This window comes from Erythrolamprus reginae, chromosome 10, assembly GCF_031021105.1.
Source record: "Erythrolamprus reginae isolate rEryReg1 chromosome 10, rEryReg1.hap1, whole genome shotgun sequence".
NCBI lineage: Eukaryota > Metazoa > Chordata > Lepidosauria > Squamata > Dipsadidae > Erythrolamprus > Erythrolamprus reginae.
Window position 1 is genome coordinate 10,039,032 of NC_091959.1, and position 24,538 is coordinate 10,063,569.

General features: G+C 40.2%; 2 protein-coding genes across 4 annotated transcripts in view; one reads left to right on the plus strand and one right to left on the minus strand.

Moving 5' to 3' along the window:
• Positions 1–337: 337 nt before the first annotated feature.
• Positions 338–17,277, minus strand: COPS2 (COP9 signalosome subunit 2). Of its 2 annotated transcripts, none has more exons than XM_070762076.1 (13): positions 17,028–17,277; positions 13,096–13,209; positions 12,051–12,128; positions 11,684–11,809; positions 9,961–10,050; positions 9,769–9,846; positions 8,504–8,678; positions 6,288–6,466; positions 6,134–6,186; positions 4,365–4,462; positions 3,161–3,243; positions 2,958–3,016; positions 338–1,114 (listed from the first exon to the last, which is right to left on the minus strand). In XM_070762076.1, exons 1-13 carry the CDS (start codon positions 17,079–17,081, stop codon positions 970–972), a joined length of 1,332 nt encoding a protein of 443 aa, XP_070618177.1. In that variant the 5' UTR covers positions 17,082–17,277; the 3' UTR covers positions 338–969. The 2 variants fall into 2 exon arrangements, with proteins under 2 accessions (XP_070618177.1, XP_070618179.1); XM_070762078.1 differs by having other exon boundaries at positions 9,961–10,071; positions 17,028–17,258.
• Positions 17,278–17,980: 703 nt separating this feature from the next.
• Positions 17,981–24,538, plus strand: part of GALK2 (galactokinase 2) — a 67,847-nt gene continuing 61,289 nt past the window's right edge. The window contains exons 1-3 of one of the 2 annotated variants that reach the window (XM_070763238.1): positions 17,981–18,345; positions 21,185–21,273; positions 21,945–22,068. In XM_070763238.1, coding sequence (XP_070619339.1) covers positions 18,269–18,345; positions 21,185–21,273; positions 21,945–22,068 — 290 coding nt within the window. In that variant the 5' untranslated portion in view covers positions 17,981–18,268. The remainder of the gene's footprint in view (positions 18,346–21,184; positions 21,274–21,944; positions 22,069–24,538) is intronic. The other variant, XM_070763239.1, reaches the window with a different exon arrangement.

Consider the following 24,538-nt stretch of genomic DNA (forward strand, 5'->3'; position numbering starts at 1 on the left):
GGTCGCAGCATTAGAAAGGTTGAGAACCACTGATGTAGAGCAGTGTTTCCCAACCATGGCCACTTGAAGGTATCTGGACTTCAACTCCCAGAATTCCCCAGCCAGCATTCGCTGGCTGGGGAATTCTGGGAGTTGAAGTCCAAATATCTTCAAGTGGCCAAGGTTGGGAAACACTGATGTAGAGGATGCACAAACCATGCTTACCAATTATTAGTTTAAGGCCAGCATCACCTTCCCCACCTGCCACCCCAAACAATAATTTTAAATCCTCTTGCTCTGTCAAGTTCCACATAATAGTTAAAACCTTTCACGAAATAATAAATATATATACATATAATTTCTGAACTGCACTGTTTATTTTTGCTGCTTGAAACCTAAGTGACAGTATGCCACCATAATTGTGGGTTTCCTCCAATCCTTTATTACAACTGCAGGTACAGAAATATTGCAGACACATTTTTTGGAGAGTTGACATTTTGCAAAATGCAGCAAACGTTTCAATGTATTACATGAGAAAGAGGAAATGTTCAAAAGGGGGATGCGTTTCAAGTTATTGCAGGTTATTTTTTGTGAGAGATTTTTTTTTTCTGCAGGTAAAATACGCTTAAAATTTAAACCAACAGGAACGTGTGTCAGTGTAATTAAAATCATGACAAACATAACCTCCTCTCTGGCCGTCAGGTGCCCCTTGGTAGATTATTAGGGTGTCGCATGGTGAGGGCAAAAGGTCAACACAGCATCAATCCCATGCCATTTTGGTTTTCTTCTGAAGATTAAAGCTGTTTTGTTTTTTTCTTGGGATAAATGCAGCAGCAAAACACAAACCAGCTGATCAAAAAAGCACTAGTGCCGGTAACTCCAATAATTTCAGGGCACACCAACCGACAGTAGTTTTGCCATTCCCAGTTTTTAAGGTTTACATCACTGCGCTGTTGTCTTAAGTAGGTTTTCATCATAGCTTGTTCCTCTTTAAGCCAGCTTACTGACTACTGCCTGGTTGAGTGAGTTTAGTTGGTTGGTCCATTTATCTAATGCAGTATACCGTGCTCCACCCCGCTTCTGATGATCTAACTCAAGAAGTTGATTTACTTGATCAATCCGGCCATGAATAGTGCTGAAAGAAGCAAAGGCACAAATGTTATTACACACTAATACCTCCTTGAGGTGCCCAGTGTTCTCACCATGGATAAATGCAACTTTGCACAATACTTTTTGATTTCCCTCCTTCATTAATTTTCACCTCTAATTATACAGAAGCACAATAGAAGTGCTTAATACTAACTAGAATTTGTTAGAGTTTGTGAAATCTATTTCGAAACTAATCATAATTCGATAATTACTACGGCAAATGTAGCTTCAAATGGGATTTTCAAGATGAGTCCAAACCCACACAGTATTCTTAATTAATACGACCAGGTTATTGTGAATATAGTATGCTAGTTTAAACTGAAGAAAACAAGAAAGAGCACTTTAGAGCTGAAATTCTACATACATTCTAAATTCCAATTGCATGCAAGTTGATTTTTTTAAAAAAACACACCACACATACACAAAATCAGCAACAAAGATAATGGGGGTGGAAAACTGAACAATGCAGACACAACATCTCTCATACAAAGAGGTTCCTTTTACAAAATAAAACTTTTACAGGGGAAAATGAGGCATTTCACTCAATGAATTCTTAAAGAAATACTAGGAATTTTACTTGTACGTTAAATTAGTTTCAAAAGCAACACTTTGCTCAAAAGCCAAGAACAAATGAAATTGAACTCTTGAAATTTTGTGCTATGATGAAATGGAGGTCACAGTGAAATCATATCTCTTTCATAATTTAAAAAAAATATAATCAGTGAGATTATTTGACATATGACAACGTTAATCCAGTAATAATCTGTTTTTCTTTTGTTCTATCTCTCAATCTAGGGGTCTCCAACCTTGGCAACTTTAAGAATTGTGGACTTCAACTCCCAGAATTGAAGTCCACAAGTCTTAAAGCTGCCAAGGTTGGAGACCCCTGATCTAAAGAGCCTGCTTGGTGTAATGATTAAGGCATCTGGCTAAAAATTGGGAGTGCTGCCTTAGGTGTAAAGCTGGCTGAGTTATCCTGGGATTCTCTCTCAACCCTAGAAAAAGGACGTTACAAGCCATTTTCGAAACACTTGCCAACCTGTCCAGCCAGTCTTGGAGAATTCAGACACAACTGAACAGAAGAAGAAAAAAGTCACCCAATCAAATTACAAAGTTGATGGGAGTTGTGAATGTTTGACCTTTGGTAGGTATTACTTGAAATGACCTGGAGACTTACTCAATAAACCATTTGCCTCCTTACCAGTAGATATCTGATTAATGTTTTTAAACTACATCCTTATGAATCAATCTTTAGAATAGAATAGGATAGAATAGAATAGAATAGAATAGAATTCTTTATTGGCCAAGTGTGATTGGACTCACAAGGAATTTGTCTTGGTGCCTATGCTCTCAGTGTACATTAAAAAAAAGATAGATTTGTCAAGAATCATGTGGTACAACACTTAATGATTGTCATAGGGGTCAAATAAGCAATGAAGAAACAATCAATATTAATAAAAATCTTAGGATACAAGCAACAAGTTACAGTCATCTTATTATTACTAAGTTAATATTAAAATGCTGGGGGAGGAACCCTCTGACGGCTACATCTCTATGTACTTGCTTAATCCTGTTTTTGAATATAATAAATATTTCAGAATGACACAAAATGATAATAGGAATTACTGCCTACTTGTAAATTTATCTCCTACATGATACTACTTTTTCCACAACCAAACAATGTTGAATACAGTATTCTACTATTACCATGCAACATCACATCAACTTAATTTTAATTGGGAAAAAAGAATACACTCTTTATATGTCCTGCGCTATAAACAAGTCTTTAAAAATACTTATTGTTGAAGAAAAGGGGGAAAAATACTCACTTATCCAGTATACACTGCACAAGCAAGCTTTCCACGTCAGCTACATCTATGTTTAATTCCTATGAGGAAAACAATAGGCAGAAGTGATGGCCCAGGCATTAGAGGTTGAAGGACATAAATATATAGATGCAACATTTTTTTTCTAACTTTTTGATAAGTAACAAGAACTGAAAACCCAGGCAAACAATATGTACGAGAAGTACCTTAGAAATAAATGGAATATGTATCCTTGTATAAGGCTTAATTAATTTTATAAGCACTTGTGTCCTGATGTTTCGTAAAAGTTCTGAAAAGAAAACAAAGGCAAAACGGATAAGGGATAGCATTAGAAATAAAAGAAAGGCATGTGTTTCTACCCAGTGATTGCTGCATTGTACAAGCACACCCACAACTGAGCCCAAAATTGCCGTCGCTCAACCAGTGAGTTTAAGTGAGTTTTGCCCCATTTTACGACCTTGCTTGCTTCTTACGACATTTGTTAAGCGAATCACTGCATTTGTAAAGCCAGAAACATGGCTGTTGAGTGAAACTGGCTTCCCCATTGATTTGGCTTGTCAGAAGGTCACAAAAGGAGATCACACGACCCGAGGATGCTGCAACCGTCATAAATATGAGTCAGTTGCCAAGCATCTGAATTTTAATTATCCGACCATGGGGACGCTGCAGCAATTGCAGGCACGAAAAACAGTCATAAGTCACTTTTTTCAGTGCTGTTTTAACACTAAACAAACTGCTGTAACTTGAGGACTACCTGCATATCCTGAAATCCAATAACTGATTTTCAAATTGTCTTTTCAAAACTTAAAATTAAAATAGCCAAATTCAAATCATTCAAAAAATATATAAATGACGCCAAGGCTTTTAATTGACCAACTTATCACAAACCGGCTAAAGTAAAAACTGCATGGTTCACTCCTCATATTTTCATGGTTAACACAATTTTAGATGTACTTTTATTTATTTATTTGTTTGTTTGTTTGTTTGTTTGATTTGCATGCCGCCCCTCTCCGCAGACTCGGGCCGGCTAACAACAGTAATTAAAAACAGCATGTAACAATCCAATACTAAACAACCAAGAAACCCCTTATTATAAAACCAAACATACATACAACCATACCATGCATAAATTGTAAGGCCTATCTCAGTTCCCCCATGCCTGACGGCAGAAGTGAGTTTTAAGAAGCTTACGAAAGGCAAGGAGGGTGGGGGCAATTCTAATCTCTGGGGGGAGTTGGTTCCAAAGGGCCGGGGCCGCCACAGAGAAGGCTCTTCCCCTGGGTCCCGCCAAACGACATTGTTTAGTTGACTTTTGATGTTATTTCAGTACAAAAGAAGTTTTATGAACTGAGAACATCATTAATTCTGGCTGGTGGAGAATGAAGAATGCAAAACCCAACAGTTCTGTACCTTCAATGTGCTCCCTTATGAAGGGATCATCCATGATGTTACTATGATTTGTCTTCAGGATCTTCTCAAATTCAGTGATGTCATTATTCTGATAGGCACTGCAAGAGAAAGAGCACTGAGTTATACTCTGGCAGACTGGAGGAGACAGTGGGCACATAAATTTATATTTGCAATCCAAAAGGAGCATATGAGCCGCAGTGGCTAGAGTGCAGTACTGCAGGCTACTTCTGCTGACTGCCAGCTGCTTGCAATTTGGCAGTTCAAATCTCACCAGGCTCAAGGTTGACTCAGCCTTCCACCCTTACGTAAAAATGAGGACCCAAATTGTTGGGGGCAACATGCTGATTCTGTAAACCGCTTGGAGGGCTGTAAAGCACTGTAAAGTGATATTAAGTGCTATTAGGTTAGGTTTATTGGATTTATATGCCGCCCCTCTCCGCAAACTCGGGGCGGCTCACAACAATAATAAAAAACAGTACAGTACATAATACCAAATCCAATGCCCACCCATCTAGTTACAATTTAAATTAATAATCTCATAAAAACAGTATATATAAAAAACAGGCACACAGTCAATCAATCAACAAAACAACATGGGCAAGGGGGAGGTGTTTTAGTTCCCCCATGCCTGACGGCAAAGGTGGGTCTTAAGGAGTTTACGAACGGCAGGGAGGGTGGGGGCAATCCTAATCTCAGGGGGGAGCTGGTTCCAGAGGGTCGGGGCCCCCACAGAGAAGGCTCTTCCCCTGGGTCCCGCCAGACGACATTGTTTAGTCGACGGGACCCGGAGAAGGCCAACTCTGTGGGACCTAACCGGTCGCTGGGATTCGGGCAGCAGGAGGCGGTCCCGAAGATATTCTGGTCCGGTGCCATGAAGGGCTTTATAGGTCATAACCAACACTTTGAATTGTGACCGGAAACTGATCGGCAGCCAATGCAGACTGCGGAGTGTTGGAGGGTACTTAGGGAAGCCCATGACTGCTCTCGCAGCTGCATTCTGCACGATCTGAAGTTTCCGAACACTTTTCAAAGGTAGCCCCATGTAGAGAGCGTTACAGTAGTCGAGCCTCGAGGTGATGAGGGCATGAGTGACTGTGAGCAGTGACTCCCGGTCCAAATAGGGCCGCAACTGGCGCACCAGGCGAACCTGGGCAAACGCCCCCCTCGCCACAGCTGCTAGAGCAGCCTTCCAAACAGTCAATTCTGCTGGGGGAGTGGGGAGGCTGAGACTGCAGATCAGGAATTTGGGGATGATGTAATTTCTCGATTTGTGAAATAAAATAGTTTCTACTTTTTTTTAATGATACAGGGGCTACCACTCAAAGTGCTCATCCAAGTTTAAGGCTTTGGAGGTAAACTGCTGGGGCAAGGAATTAGTGGTGCCGTTCGTTTTGCTTTTAGACTTATATGATTTTAATAACATAATCCACATACCACATACTGCCTCAAATAATTCAGAAAATATCTGGTAAATTAGAATAGCTTTTTTTTTTTGTAACAGTGAGAAAGAAACTAAACATCAGGAGTACAACAGATTGATGGACCACTGATACTATGCATACTCCTTACATTTTAATGGTCATTAATTAAAGAATGTACACTTTGAAACAAATTTCAGATTGTCTCTATTTCTTCATACTGTTTCAAATTCATTTGAGTCCCATCCTGAAACCACTGAAGAAGGGAAGCCTATAAATTTGATTAAATAAAATAAATAAATAAATTTGTAGGTTGCTATTCATTTTGCTCGTTAAGAAGAAAGTTCTTACCTTACTAAATTTGTCATTGCTAGAATCTCTGGATCATTTTTGTATGGTTTTGCCTACAGGGGAAATAATACAGATTTACATTTCTACAATAACAAAAATATTTTTTGCTAATCTCTTTCACCCAGACAAGAAATGAAGAAAGGGTCAGCTGTACCTCCTGAGAATCAAATGGATTTATTCCAGACTTCATCAGCATGTTTGCTAGGACTAAATATTTTAAGCACGTAGTTCTTCTTGGACTCCCTGATTCATCATAATTTTTGAACGCTTCGAAGAAATCAGTATGTGCCTTTTCAAATTCACCTTCTCTTAGGTGCATTTTACCACCACATTCTGTGGGAGAAAAATTAAGACGGCTGCTAATGATTTACTATTGCTGCACAGAACACAAGAGTATCTTTTAAAACTGACCTTTTGTTTATTAACAATGACAAAGGGCCAAGCAGATTGAATAAGGCCTAAATCACGCCTCTTATTTCAACTACCAGGTATAAGTGAGTATAAGATGGAACACTGCTATCCCGGATAATTAAAGCGAACCTATATACAGGTGGTCCTCTCTTAGCAATTGAGACTGGCAGTTCCATCACTAAGCTCTGTGGTTGCTAAACAACAGATCACGTGACCAGAACAGACTTACATCCCTTCCCAATTGTTAAGTGAGTCACCATGATCATTAGCTAAAGCACTATGTGGGCCGCGACTTGCATTTTTACTTTTGCGTTCCTCATCAACTTTGTTTGTTGCAAGTCATGTAGGCAGCATGCCAACACTGATCGCTGCAATAGTTGTAAACCTGTGCCAGTTCCAAGGCACCCGAGGGGGAATCTTGGAACTGTGAGAAACACTGCAATGGTCATAAATGTGAGGATTGGTTGCAAAGCTGTTTTTTTTTTTTAAACAAAAAAACAAAAAACGCATTTAATTTCAAACTTACAGGACCGCTTTCTGCCGCATAAATCTGAGCGGCCGGTTAGGTCCCTTCTCCAAGTCCCGTTAGCCAGACAATGTTGTCTGGCAGAGGCCAGGGAAAGAGCCTTCTCTCTGGGTGGCCCGACCCTCTGAAATTAGCTCCCCCTGGAGATTCTCACTGTCCCCACCCTCCTCGCCTTCCACAAGAGTCTCAAGAGTCACCTATGTCACCAGGCCCGGAGCAATTAGATCTAGACCCCCTGACCAATAAAAGTGATGCACGGTGTGACTGAATTGGTTGATTAATAAATATATTGGGTTTTTAGCCAATATTTTTAACGTATTAGATTTGTTTTGTATGCTTTGTTTTATACTATATCTTGTGAGCTGCCCCGAGTTTTCAGAGAAGGGCAGCATACAAATCTAATAAATAATAATAATAATAATGATAATGATAGTAATAAAAACTGTGCTAAACAAGGTATACCTATAAATATATTTGATGGGAGGGAATTTTCCCAAACAGCAAGCTTGGAATCTCATTATGTCTGTAGAATATTCAAACTGCAATACACATCAACGTCAAAAGTGAAACACGACCATAACTGCATGGTAATTTAAGGAAAGGATACCATCTGCCAAAGCAGTATTTTTCCCCCCTAGAGTTGTGCAACTCTTGGATTCAGTTCCAAAATGCTGTTTCAGAGTATGAGCAGGGCCATAGCCACCTGATCCTGAAAAGAAACAAGTTGTTTTAAAGGGCTGCAAATAGAAGCTACGTTTGTCTGCCAGCGTAGCTTCTATTTGCAGGAAGCACCTTTTTGGAACTGGACTCAAAGCGTCACAAGAGCCTAATTAATTTCCCACAGGCACAAACCCAACAACACTGATCAATTCTAAGAAAACCGTGTTCAATATGTTGCCTTGAGATAATAAATCTACAAATGTAAGACAGATTGTCTGCATTCTCCCTAATACTCTGTTGTTATACTTGTGGATATCTAGTTTAACCTGGTTTCTACAAATAATATCCTTAGTAAATTGTAGCTAACAACCCTTCCCCTATTTATATTCCTCCCTTTGCAGTAATCCAAATCATACTTATTCTCATAGCCACAGGGTTAGGCAACACGTTTCTGTACTTAACAATTTGACTTATTGTCAAATACTGCTGTTTTACTAGCTGTGACTCTTCCAATGGCCTAATCCAGAGGTAGGCAAAGTTGGCTCTTCTACAATTTGTGCACTTCAACTCCCAGAATTCCTGAACCAATCATGCTAGCTGAGGAATTCTGGGACTGATGTCCACATGTCATAGAAGAGCCAACCTTGCCTACCCCTGTCACTAATCCATGGCTGGCTGGGTGAATTCTGGGTTGAAGTCCATATGTCTTAAGGTTGCCATGTTTTGAGACCTCTGGTCTAATCTATTAGTCTTTAAGATGCCACTGTACTTGCCTCTGATAACTCCCATGATCAGCGGATGAGGAATTGCAGACTTGATGTGCAATGACTGTTCATATAGTGCCTTAAGTTTTTTATTATTTTTTTGGGCTGTATACATTTGAATTTCCAAAGCGTAAATTTCCAATAGCTGAGTGCCTTTTTTAAGGTCATCTTCTCCATCATCAGTCTAGTTAAAAACAAAACAACACGTGTAGTATAAAATCATGAATGCACTTTTTCTCCGTGCTTCCTATGAAATACAGATGACATTTATTTGTAGATTTTAGTTTATAAAAGGTGTCTCGTATGCACCGCAAGTTCTAAACCAGATGTCCCCAAATTTGGCAACTTTAAGACTTGTAGACATCAACATCCAAATTTCACACCCAGTGCAACTTTTAAAACTTATACACTCTAATATTGGCATTAATATGTGCATATTTTTATCTGAAATCTGAGAGTTAAAGTCCACAAGTCTTAAAGTTCCCAAGTTTAAAGACCTCTGTTCTAAACTATCTTTATGCCTGGACTGGGGAAAAAATGAAGTATACATTTCAAATCAACAGAGAAACCAAACTCCAGTATAGATTCCTAGGAGCCATAAACTTGAAGTTCTAAAGCTTTCCAGAGGGCATAATTTGAACCCAGTTCTCTCTCTGCACCTGAAAGGAGAACTCCGGGGTGAAGGAGTTAATTATTGGGTTCTTCAAATATCAATTTATTTCCTTCATGGACTTGGGAAGCTTGTTGAAAGCTCTCAAATAAGACATGGCAAGAGACATCTGGAAGAGGCTGATGATTCTATTCTATTTTATCAATTATCTTCCTAAGATATGGAACTCATTACCGGACTCAATAGTGTCAACCCCTAACCCCCAACATTTCTCCCTTAGACTCTCCACGATTGACCTCTCCAGGTTCCTAAGAGGCCAGTAAGGGGCATATATAAGTGCACTGGTGTGCCTTCCGTCCCCTGTCCAATTGTCTTTCCTTTCTCTCACATATCATATATATTTTCTTCCTTTCATATATCCTCTCCTCTAAGTTCACTTTTACCCTTATATATATTACTACATGTCTATTTTTCTTCCTATGTATCTGTGTATTGGACAAACGAATAAATAATAAAATAATAAATAATATGCCTGTCAAACTACTTCTATACTTGCTATCATATTGTCAAATGAATACTTGTGCTATTTAAATACTCTACAAAAGATTGCAGCAGGCAAGAGAATTAGAACCAGTTGAAAAACAGAGAACAAACTGTACCTTACCTGACATGACTGATGGAGTTGCCGCAAAATCTTCTGTAATTTGCCATACTCTTCTCGTTCTAAATATAATTTGCCAAGCTATAAAGCAAAATGTGATTATTATTTTTTTTAAAGGAAGAATCCTAAATATATATTTAAAAATGGTAACATTCCCAAAAAACAAAACAACAACAATCAGACTGATTATTTTACCTTTGTGTTTGTCTTAAACCACAATCTATCATTCTTAGCATCTTTCAGTGCTTCAAGTGTTGTCTCATAAAATTCCTGAAGCAAATCCATCTGACATAAAAAATCAGAATTCTATAATTGTAAACAGCAAATTTGTGCCCGTTAATAAAGTCAAACATGAACACACCCAGTGCAACTTTGAAAACTTATACACTCTAATATTGGCATTAATATGTACATATTTTTAACATTGACAAACCATAACAAGATCAGTTTAATTTGGGTTTTCAAACTCTTTTTCCAGACATCTGTGGGAATCTGTTTCATGGTTAGAGTGTTTTAGTGCTTCATGAAATAATACTATGATTTGGCTTGAGCTACGGAAGCTGCAAATTCCTAAGTGCCTTTTACTCTGGCACCTACAAAATTATCACCCTATATTGGGCAAATAAAAGTAATAAAAAGATATTAATTCTTTTTTTTCTCCAGTGAGATACATTGCTGTTCAACTATAATTAAGTTGTGCAAGTAGAAACACTTATTTCATAATCTTTAATGCCATGTTTATTTCTCTATTGAACAGATATTATCATTTCAGGTCTGAAATAAGGAAGACTTAAGGAAACTCTGCCCATGAAAATAACCCAGATGCCAATGGCAGAATCATATACTGCACAATTCATGTTTTTGAGGGTATTTTAGGAGTTTGAAGATCCAGTACACATGTTCAGCAATTATTTTATTTTTATGTATTTATGTATTCACTCTATTTGCTGCCTATCTCATCTTGGGGCTATTCTATTTCAATATTATTTCAACATAATAATTTTAAAACATTGAGAAAAGAACAATTAATGAGAAGGAGGGAGAAAGCAGCAAAATCAATAACATTTGTGCTAAAAATGGTGCTACCTAACTGTTTTCCAAGAGAAGCAAAACTAAACAGATTCTTAGAACTTTTAAAAGGCACTGAACAACAAACCGAGCTAAGGAAATGGTCTAAAACAATCCCAAAGCTCAGTCTAAAGACGTGATGCAACCTTCACTGAGTTTGGGATGGGAATGTCTTACATAATGGCAGTTGCTAGAACACAGGATATTTTCTAGTGTTGAGCAAGATTACAGCTGTCAAATGATTTTCTATACCTACTTAAGTATCCTGGTTACATCTTTGTCTTTGAAATCTTGTATACCATTAAAAAAAACATATCATACAACTAAATTAAATTAAAAGTTGGTCTATGATAACACTATTATAAAATAAAAGAATTTATTAAAAATAAAAGAATTTACAAATCAAATTTGACAAGAATAAAAATTCCTAGAGGTTCACTGAAATGTCAGAGTTAAAGCCGGAGAATGATATAATTCTGCTAAATTCTCAAATTCAATCTCTCAGGTTCATTAAAGTAGTTATTTGTTTAAAAAACCAGGTGTTTTTTTTATCCCAAGGACCTGCAATCTTTTTGGGGCAAACAGTAGATGAAAGCACATTTTGCTCTTTCTATATTTTTGCATGCAAGAAATAGATTATACAAAGAAATAGATTTTGTTCCATATGATTTGCCAGTCTTTGTAATAAACAGTAAATAAATAAATAAATGGTTCTCTATTTTGTGATGAACTGCTGTCTCTTTAACTGGAACGATTATTTTTATAATGAACAAAATAAATTTGTAACATTCACGGAGGGTGATTTTTCAAGAAGGTGCAATTTCTAGAAATTGAAAGGAGATCGTCTAACCTGCTTTGAAGTTGAAATATAATCAAGAATAGAATTGATAGATTTTTCTGAATAATTCCTTGTGACCGCACTCCGTATGTAGGTCAATAGTTGTTTATATCTGTTCATCATTTCAGGAAAGTTAGTCTTCATCAGAAAAAGAAATATTTATGAATTATAACAACGCATTTCAAACTGAAGATGAGTCTAGTTAGTAAATTTAAAAATAGAGCAAACCCTGTGTAACTGGATACATGCCTTGAATTTCTGCAAGTGCTCTTCCACTCATTTTGAAGGGGTCATACTTTGCTAACGACAAATTTCTCTCATTTTGCTGTGGCTTAGTTCTTACAGAAAAAAACCCAAGTAAAAATGATACACGTCTTACCAGTTTGAAATTTATTTTAATCATCTGTTTTAATGCTTTGAATCCCCATTCTCCTTTTTCACCTTCAAGCTCCAAAACCTAAAAAAAATAGAGTAAGATAATCTTTTCAGTTTTTATACTTGTAGATTTGTCAAAAGCTCTACAGTAAATCCTAGTCATCTTTTTTTGTTTCAGGAGTAAGTTTTCTGTTATCCATCAAATGGCTTTTTTTTTTTTTAGAATGTCTGTATTTCATCCTTGAATGTCCGTGTCCTGATTTCAAGTCCTTCTTCTGGATTTATTACAACAGGAAGACATTCAGCAGCTTTATGCAGAAATTATTTTCAAAGGACTTAGTTGTCACTTCAAACAACGCACCAGCAACTGGATCTGTCTACAATGCAGTTACTAAAACAGTAACAAAAGAAGGCAGAGAGGAAGAGGTCATGTTCAATCCATCACTATATAAACCCAGTTGTAGAAAGATTTTTTAAAAATTCAAAAGTAGCAACAACAAGATGCATTTAGTCTTAAAATAAATGTTCCCACAAACAAAAAAAGTCTTAAATACTTCAAAGGAGCATTGAGGAGATTTTAGGTAGCTAAGCTCAGTTCCCCCTGAACAAGACATTACTAGGACCAGTGATATTCCAAATAGGTTTCACAAGACTATCCCTTAGATCAGGGGTCTCCAACCTGGCAACTTTAAGCCTAGCGGACTTCAACTTCTAGAATTCTCCAGCCAGCAAAGACCCCTGCCTTAGATAATAAGTATCATCTGTCACATGGGTGTCAAACTCAAGTTGTCATGATGGCGTCACATGATGTATCTGGATTCCCCCCCCCCCCCCTTTACTAAACCAGGTGTGGGTGTGACCAGCGCATGACACATGAGCTGGGAGTTTGACAGTCCTGATTTACTATAAAACCTATCAAAAGTGAAACATGGAGAATATCCCAGGGTTATGTGACAATACGATTTTGCCTGCACCAAGCTATCACGCTTATAAAGCAAAACATTTGACAAGACGAATGGATACCAATATGAAAAATTAAAATTACAAACCTTTTGAAAACTGCTCAGTGCTGCTTTGGGGTCATCCTCTTTCAAGGCTTTGGAGTTGTAATATTGATTCTCCAAATCTACATTTGGTTCAGAGTTGCTGTCTTCAGAATATTCCTGTATTTAAAGAAAAAAAGGTAAATATATACGTGTCAGCTGAGAACATTGAATTTTAATCAATTAAGTGATAAGCGCCAGAGAAGAGTGTACCATGGGGTAGAAATAAAATGGGAAATTGGGGAAAAATGAGTTGCAGTGACTGCATAAGCAAATAGCTAGCAGTGGCTTCTGACGTTGCCACACATTCTTAGCTGCTTTAACAATTTGAAAAGGGATGCTTTTTGCAGTTTGTCCTATGGAATAAAAGTCAAACAACCCGTGCAGTTAAAAGCAACTCTCATAAATACATCAAAAACATGTAGGTTTTATTTTTACAAGGTAGAATTCATCAGCCCTAACATTAACCTTCCCTTCCCCTCATAAAGGCATGAGGAATAGGGTAATTCATAACTACGTTTCAGAAAGATTTCTGCTATTAAATAAAATAGCCAGATTAACGGCTTGTTAATGCTGCTTGTTGGATCAGTTGGAAGGCCAAATAGTGTACTATCCTCTTAATCCAATGCTTCCACCAAGCTATCTCCTATATGCTCTCAGTGTGATTTTCAAGGACTAAGGAGATTCTGGTTGTGTTTACTGTAGATCAGCGGTCCCCAAACTACGGCCCGCGGGCCGCATGCAGCCCGCTGAGGCCATTTATCCGGCCCACGGGTGACTGACACAACACTGTATTTTCTATGAATGCGGTATTTTGTTAGTAACTAATATCAATCATCAAAAAAGTTGCAAAAGTTTTTTTTTCTAATTTTATCATCCAGTTACATTCATTTTCTTTTAATTAAATTCCCTCCTTAATGTTCCTTCAAAAAGTACAATTATATTTCTAACTTATTAACCATTATGCCAAAGTGCTTCCTCCTTTCTTTATACATTTTTCTATAAGCCAAGAAAACCTACAATCAGATGTTAACAAAAGAAAATTAAAAACAAAACATAAACATACTGTATAGGAATTTCAGACTTCTTCCCCCCCTCTAAATAGTACGTTCCCATTTTATTTTTTACTTTAAAATAAGGTATGTGCAGTGTGCATAGGGATTTGTTCAGGGGTTTTTTTATAGTCCGGCCCTCCAACAGTCTGAGGGACAGTGAACTGGCCCCCTGTGTAAAAAGTTTGGGGATCCCTGCTGTAGATGATAAGCTAAACCAGTAGATTCACAAAATTTCTGATAAATGATGGGTTCCATACAACCCATAGATCATATTTTACAAAAGATCTACACCTGGAGAATCCATACATGACTACCTATTTGTTCTCCAAGACCTTAAACAAGAGTGACTCCTAGTTATAGTCTCTTTGATTTTTAAAGGAAGATGCTAGGATTTTTAAATGAAGATGCTAGAATGCTAGGAGTCACACTGTGCCTTTGGAAAAAAAACCAGTGGAGAAACCTACATAATCAGTGTTTTCAAAAGTTAGCAAGTACTCCCTCAAACCTACAAACAAGAATTTCAATTTAGAAATCATGGCAGCCAACTTGTTTTCCACTTATTAATTACTGCAGTGGTTCTCAACCTGTAGTCTGTGGATCCCTAGGGGCCGCAAGGTCATCACAGAGGGTCCGAAAAGCCTTGAAGAAATGTTATGATTTAAATCTTGGGTTAAGTCTTGGGGGGGGGGGATCTGTGGCCACATGATATTTATAAGGGGGCGGAGGTAAAGAAAAGGTTGAGAACCACTGTAAGGAAAGATCTATGTATTTGGTTTTATTCATTTATTTGGAAAATTTATATTGCCGCCTACTCACAGCGACACGAGGCGGCCTACAGGAAATAAAAATGTTATATTTCTATAATAAAATAACAAATATCAGAAAGTCACAAAAATCACAAAGCCCCTATATCTACCTAAATAAGCTGTTGCTCAAAGAAAACCAACTCGGAGTTACAACTTTTCCTACAGCGCAAAATTTGTTCAACAGATTAACCACTCATTTTCAAAGGTGGCTCCTACGCCACCTGTGAAATGACATCAAAATAGAGGACTTTTACCACACAGGAAGAAAAACCCTATAAACCACGCCACTGCCAAACCACCCACCCCCCCGCCCGCCATAAAACTCCCAATGCCCACATGAAAAGAAATAATCAGGATAATCAATGTGATAATAAAGTTTGACTCTCTAGACTCTCACAAAATACTAATCATGGGCCATCAAGCCTTCTTCCCCTCCCAGCACCACAAAGATAGACAAAAACCACACTTTTAACTTAATTTATTAGACTTATAAGCCGCCCAACTCCTTGCGGACTCTGCACTTTTCGATGCAGGAATGAAGTAGTCCTCCACTTAGGACCAGAACTGAGCCCAACATTGATGTTGTCAAGTGAGAAAATTTGTCAAGCGAGTTTTGCCCCATTTTATAAAATTCCTCGCCAAAGCGACCCCCCCCCCCTTGTCGTTGTTCAATCATTAACACCGTTGTTAAGCAAATCTGGCTTCCCCACTTTTGACTTCGCTGGTCAGATCGCCCAAAAGAACACCTGACTGTGTAATGCTGCAACCGGTCGCACAAGTGAGCCGGTTGCCAAACCTCCAAAGGTAAGTCCATGTGACCACAGGGATGCCAAGTGTGGAAAACCAAGTCACTTTTTTCTGGTATAACCAGTGAAAGGCTGCCCGTCGCCGGCGCTACCAGTGCGTCCCCAGTGATGGGTGCAGTTGTGTGGGCATCTTGTGGGCACACACACATATGGTGGTGCGAGATATGGCTTCTGCGCATGCGCAGGAGGTGAAATCTCGCGCAAGGACCCTGGGGGCCATGAATTGTACATCTCTGACGGCCAAATCATATTGAATGATATGTATGTTTTGATTGGACTGCTGAATTGTGGGTTTGAACTGGGGTTGTTTTAATTGGTACTTGACTTCTTTTTATTGTAAACTGTCCTATTTTATATTGTTTGTAAGCCGCCCTGAGTCCTTCGGGATTGGGCGGCGTAGAAGTCGAATAAATAAGGAAATAAATAAATAAATATTGCTGATTTTAAGCGATGCCTTTGCTTCCGCACATGCGCATAGAAGTTGAATAAATAAGTAATTTGAATAAATAAATAAAACCGATTTTAAGCAATATCTTTGCTTCCACACATGCCCCGAAGCCAAATCTCGTCAGGGACTTGCAGCTATGTGCGCATCGCAACCACACTATAGCGTGGCCCATACCGGCTGCAGCCCACCACTGGCGTACAACCTCAGTCACTAAAGGAACGGTTACAAGTCGAGGACCGCCTGAAAAGCCGCCACAAATTTCAGAAGTCCCCCCAAAGTAAAACTAGGCTGCCTCCTCTAAGGTGGGGGTCAATCCTGGAATCCCCCCCAACTTTCCCCCCCACTGGGGATCGACTCCCCCATAGCCACCCCCCCGCCCCTGGTGGGTGACCCCTATAGCCCCCCCCTCCACCCAACCGGGCCAGGGATGGGGGGAGCTTCAGGGGCTGCGAGGGCCGGGTCCCTCTGGGTAAAACAAGCCCACTTCTCTCACCCGCCCCCCGTTAGGGCTCCATCTCTGGGGGGTCGAGGCCCAGCGCCCCTTGGGCAGGCGGCCTGGCAAGGGAGCCTACTGCGGGGCCTGGGCTGCATCGGCCCCCCTTTCCCGGGCCGGAGGGAAGAGCCGGGCGAAAGAAAGAGACATGGGGGGGGGCTCGGTTGCGCCCCTCAGCCGCCCTCCCGCCGTGCTTCCTTCCGGGCGGCCGAGAAGGTGGCGCAGACCCCCTCAGGCGGGGCTCCGGAAGAGGGCGAAGGCGCCCGGCGAGTGGAGGAAGCCGGGGAAGCCAAGGCGGCTGAGGGGAGGAGGAGGGGGGCCTCCCCTTACCAGGTCGTAGTCCTCCTCATCGTCGCACATGAAGTCATCCTCCATGTCAGACATCTTGGCCGGAGGACGCGAGGGGAGGGGGAGGAGGAGGGGCGGGGGCGCGGATGGTCGGACCAACAGCCCTCTTCTCCCACAATGCCCCGCGCCTCGGATAACCCCCCGGTGCGACGTGCGGGGGGAGGAAAGGGGTCGCGCGCAAAAGCCTCCGTCGCGCCGCGTCCCCGCCTTTTCCGGTCGCGTGCGCCCGCCCGGAGTCTCATTCGGGGTGCACCAGGCATTCTTATTTATTTTCTCCTTCCTTGGCAACCGGGCTGCTTAGCAACGGCTGATTTGGATGAAGCTTCGGGAGGCCCAATGCGGGTGCAAAACTTTTACCTGGGTGGTGTTAAGAGGGCTGCAGAGGGGAGCGTGGTGCTCTCCCTTTGGCGGCTCTGCTGCTTCTCAAGAGAATGTGTCAAATCAGAGCTCAGCCTATATTCACCTTTCGAAAGGAATTATTTGTAGTTCGGGGTTGAAATGAGGAGTCCTTGGATGCTTTCGGATCTTAGTTGTTTTCTTGCAGACGTTTCATGACCCAACTAGGTAATGTCGTCAGTGCGCCTGACGACGTTACCTAGTAGTTACCTTACTCCACCAGACTTGAAATTCTTTGATTAGACAATTTATAACTTCGTCGCCTCCGTTCCGAGTTAACTACAGTTCATAAAATCATATACCAAAATGTCCTTCCTGTTAGTGACTACTTCACCTTCAACCGCAACAACACACGAGCAGGTAATAGACTTAAACTAAATGTCAACCAATCTAAACTGGACTGTAAAAAATATGACATTGTGGCATTCACAATTTCTGGAGGCAAGCTGTTCCACTGATCAACCTTAGTTCTAGGTTACTTCTCTCCTTATTTAGTTTCCACCCATTGCTTCTTGTTCTACCCTTAAGTGCAAATTATAGAAGCCTTTCCGGGAATAGCTTAAGTCTCCCTGGTGGAGAGAGACGCGGGTCTTCGCTTCTCCCTGCATCCTTCGTGGGAATGTCTCCGGTTCCGCATCTGCAGCCGAGATAGGGCGCGGAGCTTCGTCCCCTTGGCCATCAGGAGCGCATCTGGGCGGGGAATAGACGAGGAGGAAACAGCTGCAGAGAGCGGAGCTGGAAGCCGACGTGTCCCGGAGCTTGGCCGCTTGCAGAAGGACCAACAACCCCGCAGCAAAGGTTGCTAAGCGTGGGGAGGGGAGCACAGAATGGCTGCCGGCGAGCCCCCCACCCTTTCGGTCCAGCTGGTGGAAGAACCGAGGTGCGTGGTCGGACTCTCGTCCCCGTGAGTTCCAGCGACCAGGGCAGAAGGCTAAGAGTATAAAGAGGCTTCCTTGAAGCGCTTTTTTTGCAACGAGTCCTGCGCGTAGTTCCCCCCCCCCCTCCGGGGGGAGAGTAGCTGGTTATGCTAGGTTACTTACTCCCAGATCGGGGTGCATGACATTGGAGGAGTTGTAACCTTATAGAAGATAGTAGGGGCAGTTCCGGGTGCTTTACTCGGTTTGCTTCCCATTAGAAAGAAAATAGGCGTTCACTTCATTCATTCAATAATTCCGTTTCTATAGCCGCTCATCTCAATACATGATTTTGGGTGGTTAAAAAAAACCACACACGTTACACTCAAAATACTAAAAAGCATTTCAAAGCACAAAAATAAGAGGAGCATCCGAAATAAATATACCTAGTAGCTGAGATACTTAGCCAGTTGGCAACAGGGTCCTTAACACATTCAGAAACATAGAAACATAAAAGTTCTAGTCTGCCCTTATACTATTTCCTGTATTTTATCTTAGGATGTATATATGTTTATCCCAGGCATGTTTAAATTCAGTTCCTGTGGATTTACCAACCACGTCTGCTGGAAGTTTGTTCTAAGCATCTACTACTCTTTCAGTAAAATAATATTTTCTCATGTGGCTTCTGATCTTTTCCCCAACTAATCTCAGATTGTGCCCCCTTGTTCTTGTGTTCACTTTCCTATTAAAAACACTTCCCCCTTGAACCTTACTTAACCCTTTAACATATTTAAACGTTTCGATCATGTCCCCCCTTTCCCTTCTGTCAGACTATACAGATTGAGTCCATAAAGTCTTTCCTGATAAGTTTTATGCTTAAGACATTCCACCATTTTTGTAGCCCGTCTTTGGACCTGTTCAATTTTATCAATCTCTTTTTGTAGGCGAGGTCTCCAGAACTGAACACAGTACAGTATTCCAAATGGGGTCTCACCAGCGCTCTATTCAGCGGGATCACAATCTCCCTCTTACTGCTTGTTATACCTCTAGCTGTGCAGCCAAGCATTCTACTCGCTTTCCCTATTATTATTATTTATTAGATTTGTATGCCGCCCCTCTCCGTAGACCTACCGCTTGACCGCACTGTTCACCCCATTTTGAGACTGTCAGAAATCCTTACCCCTAAATCCTTCTCTTCTGACTATTTTATTATTTTATTTATTTATTTGATTTATATGACACCCAATTCCAAGAGGACTCTGGGCGGCTTACAACAAAAAGCAACATCTAAAAGACAGTTTAAAACCCATCAATAAAATCATGCATATTTTTTGTGCCAGATTGGGAAAGATTGGGTTAAGGTTTTGAACTAAAATTGGTCCAGTTCTACTCAGACATGGATGTTCGTTTGGTGACTTGGAGCCAGATAGGCCAAAATACACCGCTCAAAAAAAATAAAGGGAAAACTTAAACAACACAATATAACTCCAAGTAAATCAAACCTCTGTCAAATCAAACTGTCCACTTAGGAAGCAACACTGATTGACAATCAATTTCACAGGCTGTTGTGCACATTCAACTTTGTACAGAACAAAGTATTCAATGAGAATATTTCATTCATTCAGATCTAGGATGTGTTCTTTGAGTGTTCCCTTTATTTATTTTTTTGAGCAGTATATATTACACAGTAGTTGTGGGAATAAAACTGGATAATTTAACATCATCTGACCAACAAGGGTTAATGAACAGAAGGTATGGGTTTGAAACGGCAATTGCCATCATTGTCAGGCACAAAATTTCATTAAGGAGCCATATTCAACATGGTTGAATGATGATTTGTGTGTGCCCAAGTTTTGTCCCATCATCTGCAATATCTCCTGGAATGGGCGATGGGGATGGAGTTGGATTTGAATTCAACTGCATACAAAATTTCTCTTCTGCCAAATTGCTGTGGTTCCCTGAATAGCAAGCCATGATATTTTTGAATAAATTGCAATAGGCTAGCTAGGATCATATAATATAAAAGTATACAACCCTTCCTAGTTTTGTGTCCTGTGTAAAGATTACTTACTATTACTAATAGTAATAGTTACTCCAACACTCCGCAGTCTGCATTGGTTGCTGATCAGTTTCCGGTCATAATTCAAAGTGTTGGTCATTACCTATAAAGCCCTTCATGGCACCGGACCAGGATATCTGCGAGACCGTCTTCTGCTGCACGAATCCCAGCGGCCGGTTAGGTCCCACAGAGTTGGTCTTCTCCAGGTCCCGTCGACTAAACAATGTCGTCTGGCGGGACCCAGGGGAAGAGCCTTCTCTGTAGCGGCTCCAACCCTCTGGAATCAGCTCCCTCCAGAGATTAGAACTGCCCCCACCCTCCTTGCCTTTCGTAAACTTCTTAAAACCCACCTCTGTCGTCAAGCGCAGGGGAACTGAGACATCTCCCCCTACCTATGAATTTTTTGTGCATGATATGACTGTATGTATGTTTTTTATGTTCAGGTTCCTTGCTTTTTAGACCTTTAAATGTACTATTGTTATTTTAGATTCTAATTATTAGATTTGTCATTATGTATTGTTTTTATCACTGTTGTGAGCCGCCCCAAGTCTACGGAGAGGGGCGGCATACAAATCTAATTAATAATAATAATAATAATAATAATAATAATAATAATAATAATAAATAAATAAATAAAGTAAATAAATAAATACTTTCACTAACAGTGCCAGGATTAGTGGGATGCAGTCATAGAACCTGTGAATATTAAAACTACATTAGCCTATAAAACTAGAGCCTGCTCATGTCAAATGGTTTGAAGATCTTCGGTTTTGAAATGTATCCCTTGATATCGGTATTGGTGACAAATTTGTACTGCTACTTCTTTTCAGATTGCTGAAACTGAAAAACATGTTCATCTCTAAATTTAAAACAACACCAAAGTTTTATGTCCGAGCACCAGGCCGAGTCAACTTAATAGGTAAAGTATTTTTAATGCATTATTTTGTTAACCTTTCAGCAGTGAAATCAAGTGGCAGCCAGAAATTTTCACTTAATAGCCTATATTTGTTTGTTAGACAGTAGGGTGTGGCACTAACTAAGATATCTGCCGGGTTGCCACTTCCTGCTTGAATTAACCTGTTCAGTATATTTTTCCCAGGAGAGGATTTTGGTTATACTCTCTATCCCACTTTAACGAAGAGAGGGGAAGAAAGCCAACAAATACTATTTTTCAGACAGTTCCAGTGGTATCGAGTGGGTTTCCCTTAGAATGAAGACTTGTTACATCACTTAACATCCCAGAAATAATACAAGAACTCTTCAATAGAGCGCTGTTGACATCTGAACTATTATTGATATATTGCTATTGTGTTTATCTTTATTACCAATTGATTAGGTTTGCTCTGATTACTTTTGACCTTTCTGCCAATGCTTTTGCTGTGGTCATTTTAATTTTATATTGTGTACTGCGCATTCTATCAAGTTGCTTCAGTCTAGCGAAAGCCATTCCTATACACCAAGATGTAATCTCTTATTTCTGAGAATCTTAAGCATAAATAAACCATCCCATGCAGAACTCAGTCAAATGAAAAAAGGGGGCATTTGGGTGCTATGAGAGATCATTTAATTTTCTACTTTTTTTTTTAATAGGTGAACATATAGATTACTGTGGATATGCTGTACTCCCAATGGCCATAGATCAAGATATACTTATAGCAGCGGAACCTCTAAACACCCCAAACCTCCATTTGGCTAATACAGATTCCACGTATGTGTAAGTATCATTTTGTTTATCGATTATTGTTGTTGTTACAGATGTTTCACAGCAACTAAGCAATGGTGCAGTCTTCACTCGTAGACGTGCAATTTAAAAAGCACATCCCAAAAGGGGAATGAGTCAAAATGGAGCAAAATTCATAGCAGAATCTATTATTTGTCACCCCTAGTCCTTCTTTTCATCAAACTAGACATAAGCAGTTCCTGCAACAGTTCTTCATGTGTTTTAGCCTCTAATATTAAAATTGCCTTCGGATTCCCCTGCTGAAGGACCTGGAACACAAACCACATTATTTTCAGCATAATCCAAGAGAGGTCCATTTGCTTCAGATAAAAATGTAATAACAATATAGCCTTCGTAATTGATATCACATTTGTGAGAGGCAGTTTTGTGTCATGATGGTTAGGACACCATGGTCCCACCTGAGTTATGGTCCCACCTGAGGCCAGATCTCGGACAAGTCTCTATATCTCACTTTTATGATGAAAACCTTGCTGAGAAAACTGCATGGACTACTCTAGCAGAGTCACCAAGGGTCAACAATTATTATTATTATTATTATTATTATTATTATTATTATTATTATTATTATTATTTATTGGATTTGTATGCCGCCCCTCTCCCGAGACTCGGGGCGGCTAACAGCAATAATAAAACAGTGTACAGTAATAATCCAATACTAAAAATGATTAAAACCCCATTAATATAAAAAACCAAACATACATATAGACATACCATGCATATATTGTAAAGGCCTAGGGAGAAAGAGCATCTCAATTCCCCCATGCCTGGCGGCAGAGGTGGGTTTTAAGTAGCTTACGAAAGGCAAGGAGGGTGGGGGCGATTCTAATCTCTGGGGGGCGTTGGTTCCAGAGGGCCCGGGCCGCCACAGAGAAGGCTCTTCCCCTGGGTCCCGCCAAGCGACATTGTTTAGTTGACGGGACCCAGAGAAGACCCACTGTGTGGGACCTAACTGGTTGCTGGGATTCGTGCAGCAGAAGGCGGTCCCTGAGATAATCTGGTCCGGTGCCATGAAGGGCTTTATAGGTCATAACCAACACTTTGAATTGTGACCGGAAACTGATCGGCAACCAATGCAGACTGAGGAGTGTTGGTGTGACATGGGCATATTTGGGAAAGCCCATGATTGCTCTCGCAGCTGCATTCTGCACGATCTGAAGTTTCCGAACATTTTTCAAAGGTAGCCCCATGTAGAGAGCGTTACAGTAGTCGAGCCTTGAGGTGATGAGGGCATGAGTGACTGTGAGCAGTGACTCCCGATCCAGATAGGGCTGCAACTGGTGCACCAGGCGAACCTGGGCGAATGCCCCCCTCACCACAGCTGAAAGATGTTTCTCTAATGTCATAAGGGTCAAATAAGCAATGAGGAAACAATTGGAATTGGAACGTAGACTGTGAGTTAGTAGATCTAATGTTGGTTTCCAAACTTTCCTGGTTAATGTCTCATATGGGGACAAAAGAGATTATCCAATGCTTGTTTCAAATTAAAATCCAAGTATTTAGAGGGAGTGTTCAATTGGGATGCTCATCCCTTTTACACTCATGTTGCAATAGTTTGTTGTTGCAAAGTTGTGTCCGTCCCATGGCAGCCCCATGGACAACCTTCCTTCAGGCCTTTCTGTCTTCTACCATCCTCTGGAGTCCATTTAAGCTCACGTCAACTGCTTCAGTGACTCCATCCAGCCCCCTCTTTCTCTGCCATCCCCTTCTTCTTTTGCCCTCAATCATTCCCAACATTGGGCTCTTCTCCAGTCAGTCCTTCTTTCTCATTAGGTGGCCAAAATATTTGAGTGTCATCTTCAGGATCTGGCCTGAGCAGCCAGGGTTGATCGCCTCTAGGGATGACTGGTTTGACCGCCTTGTTGCAATAGTTAATTCACATGAACTGAATTGAACCCTAGATAGAAATCCATCCGTCCTTGACCCATAGCTTGTCATCCTCTTTGAGAGGTTCATTGACCTGGGAAGCACTGGAGAAGTCAACTGAAGGAACCAGTTAGTCCAGATAATTGCGAAAGTCCACAAACTCAGAGGACATCAGATTAGACGGACAAACCAAGGAAAAAGAACTCCACAGCCATCTATCCACCAAAATATGAAGTCAGTTTGTAATTTTTTAAATAGAGTTTTTACCAAACGATTTTGCAAGATTGCCCTTTAAATAAAGTTCTACAACAAGAGAGATAATAAATTGCAATCACTCTTTTAGTAATACTTGATCAAGATAGAGCCAAGGAATAATAGATAAACAATTAAATTCTTTTTTCTTGAATCCTCTTGTATGGGTGGTGGGGGTGATGTTGTTAGGTGATGGGCACATGCACTGTGCACTGTTATATGTTTGTTTTATGTAAACTTTTAAAATCAATAAAAAATTTATTAAAAAAACAACAACAAGAGAGATAATAAACTTTCTGGAAGTTCAATTTTTTTTAAAAAAAAACAA